The sequence below is a fragment of the Bactrocera neohumeralis genome, chromosome 4 (genome assembly GCF_024586455.1).
Source record: "Bactrocera neohumeralis isolate Rockhampton chromosome 4, APGP_CSIRO_Bneo_wtdbg2-racon-allhic-juicebox.fasta_v2, whole genome shotgun sequence".
NCBI lineage: Eukaryota > Metazoa > Arthropoda > Insecta > Diptera > Tephritidae > Bactrocera > Bactrocera neohumeralis.
In genome coordinates, this window is record NC_065921.1 from 64,438,191 (window position 1) to 64,451,447 (window position 13,257).

The window sequence follows — 13,257 nt, forward strand, 5'->3', positions numbered from 1 at the left end:
TTATTTACATTTGCAGAATTAGAATTCATTATTGATCTCTCTCTAAATATAAAGAAAAATCCAGTCAACATATCCTTCATAACTCAGTTGTTCAAACTCTCCTCTTTGCTTAGGGATTCCTGCACTGTCTTGAGTTTAGCGAGTTACTGCTACATCACTGCAAGAGAACGACAATTTTTCAGAAGGCGTTCTAAATATACCTGAGTTACATAACTTTTTCCTTTGCCTATTGATTTCGTGCCGACTGTTCTGTAGACATTCTCTTAATACAGCAAGCCCGCACTTTTCAAAAACCAGAAATCGTTGGACAAAGGCGCTGCAATTGTTCAATGGTTAGTACTTACTACCGACAAATGGTCCCCGAGTTTTTAGGTCGCGACGTAGATACCAATAAAGTTTGTGTTAAAAACAGTTCATTAGGACAGAGCAGAATGTCCAAAAGTGAGTAAAAGCTTTTCTTTGCTATGATACCCTCATAGTTGCCGAATCAAGTCAAGATCAATGCCATAAGACCAAAAAAAAAATTGTGTATCGGTATATTATGTTCGACGCGAAATTTTGTAACAACATAAATATACATAATTGATCAAGATCGAGTTTGCTATATCCGAATGTCCGTCTGTCTGTATTTCAGTTTTTGAGATATCGATCAGAAATTTTCCGAATGTCTACTTTTCTCTAAGAAGCTGTTCCTTTATCAGGCTTGCGATATCGCGCTGCTGTAGTATGTAGCTGGCATACAAGCTGAATCAAATTATTGTATGGAAAGCTTTTTCAATTGAGGAGATATCTTCACCAAATTTGACAAGGAATATTTTTCAAGGCAACGGTGCAATCTCTGAATCGAAATTATTCATATCGGATCACTATAGCATATAGCTGTCATATAAGGTAAACGATCGGAATCAATTTCTTTAAGGAATATTTTGTATTCAGTACTACCGAGGTTAACGTTGTTTTCTTGTCTTTAGAATTACTTTAAATTCAAAAAGCAAATATGGAGTAAAATGTCATTGAATTTTTTGGTTATCGTGAACACTTTCTTTAAATAACCGGATAATCAAGCTAACTTGCACCTAACCAAAATCTGTTAAATACCTACAATACGCAATAAGCAAATCTTTTCAATTATTTTACTTAAATTCCAGTCAAAGAAAATTGGAAGTTGTTCGGGAAACATGAACAGCTACATTACATAATTTCTGAAATTGCAAATCTTTCGAAAGAAACGCGGTAGGTGGTAGTAACTAGCATATTTGCGCCTAAATGTATGCTTATGCCGCCATTTCTGCCGACTCCAACACACATACACACAAAATGGCCGCTACTTTAGCTAAGTACATTGTACAAATGCCTGTCTGTCTAACTCCACGCCTGTGCTTTTGTGTGTGCGTTGGTGCATGCGTGTCTGATTATATGCTCTTGTGCCTAAATGTATGCGTCCAGCTCGTACATTTATCACAGAATTTATCGACTGGAATGAGCTTTGATGATGTGGAAATTTTTTCTCGTTAAATTCAAACTTTTCTACCACCGCATAACGGTACAATTGTAAGTAGTAACGGGGCGCGAGACGGCAACAGGCAGGTAACAGTAATATTTACTTCCTCACAGAGCTTTAACGGTGTTTACACACTTATAGTTGTAAGTGTATTGCTGAACTTAAAGGCCGCACTCGTCGTGGCATGCAACTTGTCTTAGCGCAGCGGCTTGCTAGACACTTGCAGGAGTTATGCTTGCCACCAATGGCATGTGGCATGAACCACCGCTGTGATTTGTGTGCTGCCCGGCTAGTTTTCATATGTTTGTATGTGACTTTTAGTAGAGTTCTCTTAAAAATTTACAAGCAAACGCCATTTCTACCATCGCTCTGCAATCGATTGCATTCGATTCAATCGCTGAGCTGCTGTGCGCGGTTGGTGGCAGCTTGCAACATGCCCGCGAAGTACTCGCAGCGTTGCATTTAATGAGATTATGGCTTTCAAAAAAATTAAATATTTATTTCTAACCAGAGCAAAGAGTGAAGTAAATATTGCAGGATTTTATTCGAGGTAAAGTTGAAATTCGATTCTTGAGCCGTGCAAAGCGGCAAGCTTAAGATGCTTAATTCAAGACTTCCCAGGGGCGGATTAAAAATGAATTAAAGGGTTTTGCATATTTTTAATCTCACAACACAAAGCTAACGGCTGCAAATATTTCTAGATAATTTATTTTAAATAAGCCACTAGAGATGGGTTCCTTCTCACTATTTATAGAAATTTATAATTATATCATATTTATGTTGAAACCTTACATTTTCTCAGTTTCACTTTTCAGTCAAATTTAAAGATCTCCCGAACCGAATTTGCTTTGTAGCGCTCCAAATTCAATTTGACTTCATAATACGAGTACGAGGTAAAAAGAAGGCGAAGCCATTGTCCAAACAATAGTATTTCTAATTGACTTCGCATGCCAGCCTTTCAACAATGTTAATACTCAGAATATCGTGGAATGCCATAGGTGTATTTTGTAAAGCCCCACAAATTGTGTTAAAAGCCGCAGTTGTTTTTGTAACGTCAAAAACATTCCGCAAATAATTCTGTAAAATGTGTAGTGCAGAGTTGATCAGCGTTTTCATTTTGGTTGCGCGGACTCAACTCAACTCAAGCCGTGAGAATAGACTTTTGGCATTTTTGGCACCCTAGCAGATTAGTTTTTCTCAGCCCCTTCCATTAAACATAGACCTTTCATAAAAAATTATAACTGGAACTATGGTTTCGTAGAGGCCATCAACTGCTTTTAGTGGGAGGTAAAAAATTTAGGACTTTTCCTCTCCTTCACTGATATATGACCTTCATAAAAGCCCTTATCAGCTGTTTCATTAAATTAATTCGTATTGCGAGTTTTATATTTAGATTTTTTTCTTTACTATAAGGGCTACATCACAAGTATCATTTCGAATCATTTGGAAGTCAGGCAACTATCGCTTTCGAAATTGTCAGGTAGGTATTTTACTACCGTATTCAAAGTGAAGAGAAAGATCAGTACCTGGAGTGGTAATTCCATTTACCTTAGGTTCAGAAATTATATACGTATATCTTTTTGATATCCAAGTGGAATAGTGAAAATGGAAATAAGTATCTAGGCGAATTTGTGATATATTCAAGGTGCTTTATCGAGAATTAAAATACTTAGTAGTGTAGTGCGCAAAAAATGGAGCTCCAGAACTTCACAATACTCACAACTCATTGTAGCTGCCAACTGGAGTTAATAGCCGAAAGGCTTCAGTGCATAAGACTTGACAAATTCTGAGCAATCAAAATATGGTCTTTCACTTGGTCTTGGAGCTGAGTTGTAGAATGCAACAGAGATTTCTCTGCAAAATAAAGCTTAGCATCTAAGTCTTCAGATTATCATCGCTGTTAAAAACCCAAATATCAGTAGCTATTCTAAGAGGACTAGGTTTCTCACTATAAAAGTATATGTTCAGACTTTGTGAAGCCTTCAACCTCCAAAAATCGGGATTGTAGGTTTCAATTAGCACCCTAAAGAATGCCTTGAAGGTAGTACGAGTAGTACGAGTGTATCTATTTCTACGAGTTTTATTGACGAATATTCTGCTAGAATGAAGGAAGCGAGGGGTCCATTGGCGATACAGGAAAGAACTTATGGAAGATTAATAATGAAATAAAATTCACTGTTTTCTAATAAAACTAGAATTTTTCTTTATTCGTTAAGTGTGTTTTTTGTTTTTCTGGATAGAATTATCATCATCAATCCAAATAAAACAAAATTAATAACGGCGTCTGTAAACGCGACGGCGGACAGTCTTGTAACGGTAACCATCTTCGGCGTGATGTTCGATTTGCTCAGTGGGAGCAATTGGGGCAGGGGCAACATATTGCACTGGTGCTGGAGCTGGAGCAGGAGCTGGAGCTGGAATGTATACTGGAGATGGAACATGAACTGGAGCGGGAGCTGGAGCTGGGGCTGGGACATGTACTGGAGCTGGAGCTGGGGCATGGAATTGCACTGGAGCTGGGGCTGGAACGTGAACTGGAGCTGGGGCAGGGGCTGGGACTGAGGCTGGTGCTGGAGCTGGGAGGTAAACTTGAGCTGGGACTTGCACTGGAGCTGGAGCTGGGGCTGGGACATGTACTGGAGCTGGAGCTGGAGCTGGGGCATGGAAATGAACTGGAGCTGGAGCTGGGATATGGACTGGAGCTGGAGCTGGGACATGTACTGGAGCTGGAGCTGGTACATGAACTGGAGCTGGTGCTGGTGCTGGTGGCACATAGGTGCGATCAGGTTGGGCAACTGGTGCAGGGGCTGGTGCTGGGACATTGAATGACACGGGTGCGGGTTCTTGGTAGCTGTAGCCCAACTCAGAGACATCAGCACTGGCGCAAGCCAGGATGGCGGCAAAAGCGACGAGGAAGAATTTCTGTTAACAATAGGGAGAGAAGGTGTTAGACATATTATTTAGAAAGATAATGAGATTGAGCCTGTCTTCAAAATTTAGGTAAAATATATGAAAATGCATCGAAGATCTCCTGTTTCCATTTTTTTCACAATCTAATTCAGTAAAAATTTCAGAGTCGCGGCAATTTTGAATACATCCTAAATTTAGCTTTTTCTTATTATTGGCTTAAACGAAGGGATACATTGTTTTTTTTGTTTCGAGTAATTCGATATTTATGTTTAGTCTTTTTAAGTACATACATATACAGATGTTAAATTTAAACTATAACTTCTGTAAAACATTTCCAAGTTCCAAAAAAAATTCGGAGTATTTCGGAATAAGCAATTTTTGTCTGTTAAATGTTTTTAGCTTTAAAATTTTGTATTTGCTTAAATTAAGCTCAAATATTTTTTCGGAGTAATTCGGAGTTTTAAAATTTTTATTTAACTACATTTTTATTGTGCTTGGAAAATTGTCTAATGACTATTAAAAAAATTACAGCAATATACACAAATTCTGCATTTTTCGGAATTACAGAAATTAAAAATTCCAAAAACTTTGAAAGTATTCAAAACTTGTAATAACTTTTTTACATTAAAATTTACAATTACTTCACAAATTAGTTATAACTACGCATAATTTTTCTGCACAGTGTGTTTATACACTTTTCTTTTGCTTCATTACTTTTTTACTCTACTTTCACTTCATTTTTTCACTATTATTCCAAAGAAAACTTTTATTACTATTTTATTATTTCGTTACAAAATTTATTTACCATTTTGTAATATGTTCAGCTAACTCCGTTCACGGTATGTAAGCGTTTGATAACCACAACGCCAAGTACAAGACTTTTATAGTCCCTACCACGCACACCTAGCCTATTTTTGACCGTTCTCTTTACTCCAATCATTAGCCTAAGGTGCGGAATATTATTTTTCGATCAAGAAATTTTCGAAAGTAAACCAGTTTGAAGGTCTAATATTACAAATATAATAACTACAATAAAATCGACACGATTTTATGGAACCGGTATTGCCTAAACTCTCCATAAGAAAAGCTAAATTTAAGTTAGAATTTAAATAAAAAAACAAAGATTTTACAATAAAAGATAAGAATTTATAATGAACTTAAAACTGTATAGGAAAAATACGCGCAAACATAAAACATAAAAATAAAATTCCCAAAACTTTGTAAAAAAAACTATAAAAACCCAAACATAGACGATGATAAATTGACCACTTAACGCTCTAAAGTTACTAGTATAAACGTAAACGTCTAAAACACACAGCAGTGGCTAAAAATAGTGACCCAAAACGTAGCTTCAGCATCAACTACAAATTAAAATTCACAAAAATTAGCCAAGCTTCTTCTACACGCAGTTCATTCAACTGCCCGCGCAGGTAGCAGCGCCCTTACAACGCAAGTTGACTTAAGCTTTGCTTAACTTTAGTTAACTTTTCGTTTTCTCCCGCAAGCTGAGCTAAAAAAATAATTAATTTTGGTTAGAATTTTTAACAGATATTTATTTAAGTTTATGTTAATTTTCACAAAAAAACGTCCAGCTGGAGATTTTATAGTCTATGTAAATTACATAATGGAATTAATGCGACAAATTAGCATAGTTCCATTCAGCGTCAGTTATGATAATTTCTTCTGTTCTTCTCCGCCAATAACTATTATTAAATGGTTTGCTAAATCACTTTGTTTATTTGTGAAATGCCATTTTCAAAATCCGCCCCGGCGTCACTAAATATCTGAAAACACGCTGCTACTCGGCCTTGGCCTCTAAATCACAAGCAAAATTGACAATTAAGTAGTCAAAGTGATTTGTAATATATCATCGATTTATTTGCACGTTATTTTTTCTCATAATATTTACTTCCAAGAACTTCGACAAATAACAGTAAAGTGAAAACGAGTCTTAAAATAAGGTTATTACTATTTTTTTCCAATATTTCTTTATTTATTGAATTTGCTGCATTTTTTTAAAGCCTAACAATAAGTTATAAACCCTTAAATCTATTTAAAAACCAGACAAGTTCAAACAAGTGATTGAACTGTTTTGATGACACGTTGCTCTGTGGTACGCATACATATCTATTCTTTTTAGGCGTGTTTGAACGCTGGAATGTCCCAAAGCATTAGCCAATGGGTTTGGATGATCTCGAAGTTTAGATGTATATTTCATTATATGTAGTGTCCTCTATTTCTTTCCATTCCATAGGAATACCAAAATCTTTATGGATATTGATATGAATAAGAGGTTCTGCTAATTGCTGTTCATTTTTCAATTCCATCTGGAGAAGTCGATGTTCCGCGTGCAAACTTCATAGAACTTTATCTTATATACCGCCTCAATCGGACATATCTGTATGTATAAGATGCATCTTCTTTAATAAATAATGTTTTCTCCATGGCCAAAAATACTGATTCCATGATTTTTTTGGGAGATTTCAAATTACTGTATATCACGTTTACTATGTATTGATGATTACATCGTTCCTGTAAGTACTCGCTTAAGTGATGAAATGTTGGAGTTGGGTCTTAACCAAATTAATTCAATTTGAAACAAGTTTGGTATGTTCTTAGATCTGGTTTACGTTGATAACGCTTGAATATTCGCTGTTGTCCGATGTGATCCTTTGGTTCTGCCAGAGGACTCGTATCATCCTGCTTTGGAAATTAATATCGATATCTTAGCCAACTTAGTTCATAATAATACAAAAAACCTTTGCTCTCGGTTCAACTTTGTGATAGATAATTTTAAAAAGATTAATTAGGAACTTTCCAAAGTAACTTGGCCAGATTACAGTGGCAATATTGAATTTAGTGCTTTCCATTTTAATGAAGCTATTTTAAATTTATTTGAAAAATATGTTCCGAATTGTATTGTTACTCAAAGAATGAGTTCTAATTTATTGTTTTCGAGAGAGTTATGTAAATTAAAAAATAGAAAATGTCGTGCTCTTAAACTTAAAAAAAACTGGTTTAGTTGGTCACTATTCAACACATTGTAAATTGCGTCGACAATTCGCTGAACTTAACAAAACATGTTATAATAATTATATAAACAAAGTACAAAATAACATTATACGTAATCCAAAATTGTTCCATGGTTTCGTCAACTGAAAAGGTACATATGTCCAGTGACACAATTTCTAATATGAATGAATTGAATGAAATGCTGAATTCTTTAGGTCCGATTACTCTTCAAAATTTCCAAAACGTTCCGCATCAGCACAATTTATGTCCGATTTCTCTAATTAATGCACCCACCATTTCCGAAGCAGACGTCTTATATCAGTTAAGTATCTTAGAACAATCATTTAATTATGGCCCAGATATGATTCCCTCAGGTTTTTTAAAAAATGTGCCAAATATATATACCAACCCTTAATAAAACTATTTAAATAGCGAAAGATGTCAGTTGCAAACAGACTTAAACAACCTAGTTTCTTGGTGTTTTAGAAATAATATGCCATCGAACCTTAAAAATGTAAAACGATGTTCTTTTCACGTAGATCTGTAGACCCTACTTCACACGTAATACAAAACTTAAGCTTAGAGCAAGTTATGCAGTTTTATTGATCTGGGAGTAACTATGAACCCCAAACTCAATTTTAATCTTCACGCATCTTCCACGGTTTTTAAAGCTAAAGGCCCTCTAAGTTTTGTTAAACGTTGTTCTAAAGAATTTAGAGATCCGCTTACCACAAAAATTCTTTTTACATCTCTGGTGAGGCCTATATTAGAGTATGCTTCTGTGGTTTGGAACCCTAGTTACCAAGTCCATTCGGATAAGTTAGAGTCCGTTCAAAAACAGTTCTTAAATTTTGCCTTAACACATTCTCATTGGGATTCGAAGTTAAATCTTCTCCCTTATACTAACCGTTTAAAACTTATAAATCTCCCTACACTCGCTAGTCGTAGAGAAATGCTTGATATAATATTTCTTGTAAAACTCATGAATGGGTCAATCTGTAGTCCATTTTTCTTACCTGATATTAATTTTAACGTTCCCGCTCGCTCTATCAGGCAGTTTGGACTTTTACTTTTAAATATTTTCTAGAACAAATTTTGAGTTAAGCGAACAATTCCGCCTATGTGTCACATTAAAACAATTATTTTATCTACTCTTAACAAGTAACATTTACGCATGTACCATGGCGAACAAGTGATTGTTCTAAGCATTTTCTATTGGAACCTTTGTATTACTTATATATCAATATTAGTTGCACAGATCGTACCCAACAGTTGAATACCTTCATACGAATCGGCTTTATGATCGCATTATATAAAACCACTTTTTTGTATATGCTAAGTTAAGAGTTTTTATTTAAAAGCCAATTTAAATTTGCATTTGTCTATTATTTAAAGAAGGCTCTAATGTTTTATACAATTCTAAAGGTAGAATGTTTTTAATCTTATATAAAAGGCCTTCATGCCACACCTTATCGAACGGCTAAGCTACGTCTAGAGAGCTCAAAACTTTTTCTTATTTCGTTGGTAATTCTATTTACTTGTTCTATCGTGCTATGTTTTGCACGAATCCCGAATTGGTGTGTTGGTATTATATTATTTTCGTGGAGGAAAGGAGACATCTTTGATAGTTACACTTTTTCAAATATTTTAGAAAGATAGTGTAGAAGACTGATTGGTCAAAGAAAGCACCTCTACAGCAATATTTGGTAACTCTATTATCATTTTTGAGGTAATATTATTATTGGGTCTTTTTTGCATTAAGTTCTTTTATGATTCTATTAATTTCATAAGGTGAAGTCTTAAATGACTCGAGCGACTCGTTAGCGGTTTTGGGCAAGATTGGCAGCTTAAAGATGATCTTTGAACAATTAGGTTGAAATACCTTTTCTAGGTGATTCGCAAAAAATTAGCCTTTGGTCACTTCGAGCACCATTTCCACCCAAGTCTTGTATTGTCATGTTGGCTGTTGCCAATATCTCTTCCGGTATTTATTTTGTACTCAATATTAATGTGGCTACTTACATATTTTTTATATTTTAACCAGTTCGTTTGATAAGATGTTAGGCCCACTTTTGGATCAACAAATATGAATTGTTCAGATAGCTTTATTAGTACAGGAGAGTGATCAGAAAGTAGGTCAGTAAATGTATCAAGAGTTTTGTATATGATTTATCTACATTTCTGATTACAGAAAAATCAATTGAATCTGGTTTTTTTGTTACGATCTCTAGGACAATATGTCGGTTTACCTGGAGATATAATGTCAAGGTTATTGTGTATATTTATAATAGTGTGATACAGCTATCGTCCCTTCGGATTAATTGAGCGTACTATTCGCTACACCATCACCCATTTTGAGATCCAGCATTCATTATTGGATAATATTCGACCAAATAGGCCCCGTTCAGCACGCAATGAAGAAAATATAGCAGCCGTAGCCGTGTACACAAAGATCTCGGAGAGTCAATTCGGCGCCGTTCGCATAAACTCGGACTTATGTATGGATTAGCAAAGGAGCATTTTGCATTGAGATCCTAAATTGAAAGCATACAAACTACAGCTTGTGCAAGAACTGGAGCAATCGCTTCGCTCTATGGGCTTTTAAAAAGTTCCAAGAAGATACGATGTTTTCGAGTAAAATTTTGTTCATTGATGAGGACCATCGAAAAAAAACTCACGGTTTGTGAGCTGGTGGAGTCATCGGTCCATATTTCTTCAAACATGACATTCAAACATAAACTTCAATGGTGACCGTTACCATACCATGATATCCAACTATTTTATGCCTGAAATTAAAGCTTGTTATCTTCCCACACATCGCATCAAATACTATTAGGATAAAATATACATAGTTAAGCCTTAAATATTATTCATACATATATTGTCATCAGGTATGGTAGCAGCACTGCTCTACAAAGCTGGGAAAACATCGACCATACAAAGGGTTTCAGGCTGTTCGAAGCCGTTGATAGCCCAAAGTATTTTGTCCCTATGTCGTAATCTACGCAACAATTAGAAGACATGGGCGTGTGAAAAAAATAGTTTTTAAGAGGAAAGGCGAGTCTTCTTGACCTCACGCCGTAATTTTTTAAGCTTGAAGCGCAAGCAATTATGTTAAGGAACTGGTAGTGACTGGTGTATTACAAGTCCCTGTATAACAATCCCAATTTATTCCGATTACCTGAAACAATCTGACTGTCATTGTATTTTAGGAACATCTTATCTAGTTTTGACTACCCTCTCTTCTAATAATCATGTATCTCACACCAAATTTTACAATATTATACTCATCATAAACACCACTGCTGCCAGCTAATCAACAACAAAGCCGCAACAACCACAATTGCCTACAAATTTGTTGGTTAAATTTGAAGTTTCGCCACAAAACTACTTAAAAGTAATTTTCGGTTGCCAAATCAACGAAGAAAAGTTAAAAGTTGCACTTTGATAGCTTTCGCAATGATTTTCTTAACTAATACAATAAAAACAAACAACAGCAAGAAAAAAGTGGCGTTGATGAAAAGTTGAAGTTGAAGCGTCTGAAATGTTACAACTAAATGAAATTTTCAACAATAACAACTACAACAATAAAATAATACAGTTGTTTAACAGTTAAATCTGTAAATCGCTTGGGAATCATTTTGAAGTGAAATTAAAGTGAAATTGGAGAGGTGGATGGGGTGGATGGGGTGGAAATGGTGCGAAGGGTGGATGGTGAAGCCCGAATGTTGTTGTGTTAATAATAAAATCGCGCCAAGGCTAAGTCATCAGCGGCAGACAGGGAAGAATGCGCCAGGTCGGCGAGCGCGAAAAATGAGTAAAAAGTGAAGTGAAAAAGTAAAACCAGGTGGCAATGAAAGTCGGCGCTTTGAAGTGGGGTGTCCATGCGTGCCCAGCGAAGTGAATGCATTCTAATAAAACGAAAAACAAAAGGCAACAAAGCGCCGAAGACATGTTGCTCGGCACTACCAGTGAAATAATAACAAAATTTTATTATCATAAAGGAAAATTATTAATAAAAGCGAAATGAAAATGCCACTGAAATGTTGAGTGAGATTTCCAGATTGTAATGAGCAGCAAAGTAAAAAGGATTTGCTGGCACTGCTGGCCCTCGCTACAGGGAAGAAACGTACAATGCGTTGAAGCACAAGCAAATAACAAACCTGAAGATGCAGAGTTTCACAAATTAAAGGGATTTCCTAAGAAAGCACTGAAATGCAAATTAAGGGAAGGTGAGCAGCGCTGCCCGTAGTAAGGGGGTGGCATAATTGTCTAGTTAAGCCGAAGGTGTCAGTGCGAGATTTGTGGAATTACCACAAGCTGTTTTCATTACAAATTTGTTTTTTACATTCCTTTGCTTAACACTGTTTGGAGAGTTTCATTATTTCACTCTGAAAATGTGGAAACTTGTTAATAAATGTGCAAAAAGTTGTTAAGCCAGATTTCGAGGGAAACAGTAATGTATATATGTATGTATTATTTATGCTAAAAGAGATAATATTATGTACGAAAAAATTACTTTGATATTTGGAGATTTTCGAGTGCAAAACACTTAGCTTACAGGTGAAAGTGAAATGATTTTTCATATTATTTTGGTAAAATTTGAGAATAAAAAAAGGTAATTCAAATTGTAAATTGGTAAGTCAGTGAATATGACTTCTAATACATACAATTTAAGACCCTTACTTTTTTATGGATTATTGACAACAAAAGTAAGCTACTTCTAAATTAAATAGCGAGAAGGAATCTGCTTATACATTTTTTGTAGTTTCTCGAAACGTTAAGCGTTAATTGTGATACTGCGAAGGCCGGCGAAGTCTAATAATAAAGTTTTCTTCTTCTTTACTGGCGTAGACACCGCTAATGCGATTATAGCCGAGTTAACAACAGCGCCCCAGTCGTTTCTTCTTTTCGCTACGTGGCGCAAACTGGATATTCCAAGCGAGACCAGGTCCTTCTCCACTTGGTCCTTCCAACGGAGTGGAAGTCTTCCTCTTCCTCTGCTTCCCCCGGCGATTAATGCGTCGAATACTTTTAGTGCTGAAGTGCCTTCGTCCTTACGTGCAACATGACCTAGCCAGCATAGCCGCTGTCTCTTAATTCGCTGAACCATGTCAATGTCGTATATCTCATGCAGCTCCATCGAATGCGATATTCGCCGTGGCCAACGTGCAAATGACCATAAATCTTTCGCAGAACCTTTCTCTCGAAAACTCTTAACGTCGACTCATCAGATGTTGTCATCGTCCATGCCTCTGCACCACATAGCAGGACGGGAATAATGAGTGACTTATAGAGTTTGGTTTTTGTTCGTCGAGAGAGGACTTTACTTCTCAATTGCCTACTCAGTCCGAAGTAGCTGCGTTGGATTTCGAGGCTGACGTTGTTGTTGGTGATGATGCTGGTTCCAAGATAGACGAAATTATCTACAACTTCGAAGTTATGACTGTCAGAGAGGGAGCCTAGTCGTAAGACTGTTTGTTTGATTTCATTTTTATTAAGTTTCAGTTTCGTTCCTTATCCAGTTTGGAGAAAGTAGAACTAATAGCGCCGGTATTGGGGCCAATGATATCAATATCATCGTCATACGCCAGCAGCTGTACACTCTTATAGAAGATTGTACCTGCTCGATTAAGTTCTGCAGCTCGAATTATTTTCTCCAAGAGCAAATTGAAGATGTCGCACGAAGTCTGAACGTCATTTGGTATCGAACGGCTCGGAGAGGCCCTTCCCGATCCTATTGCAGCTTTTGGTATTGCTCAACGTCAGTTTACACGGCCGTATTAGTTATGCGGGGATACAAAATTCAAACATCGCGGCATAAAGGCAGCTCC

General features: G+C 36.3%; 1 protein-coding gene across 1 annotated transcript; it reads right to left on the minus strand.

Annotated features, from left to right (window-relative positions):
- Positions 1-3,772: 3,772 nt before the first annotated feature.
- On the minus strand, positions 3,773-10,146 carry LOC126755828 (skin secretory protein xP2-like). Its single transcript, XM_050468548.1, has 2 exons — positions 10,102-10,146; positions 3,773-4,423 (listed from the first exon to the last, which is right to left on the minus strand). The coding sequence occupies exons 1-2, from the start codon at positions 10,144-10,146 to the stop codon at positions 3,773-3,775; spliced, it is 696 nt and encodes a 231-aa protein (XP_050324505.1).
- Between the last annotated feature and the right edge of the window lie 3,111 nt (positions 10,147-13,257).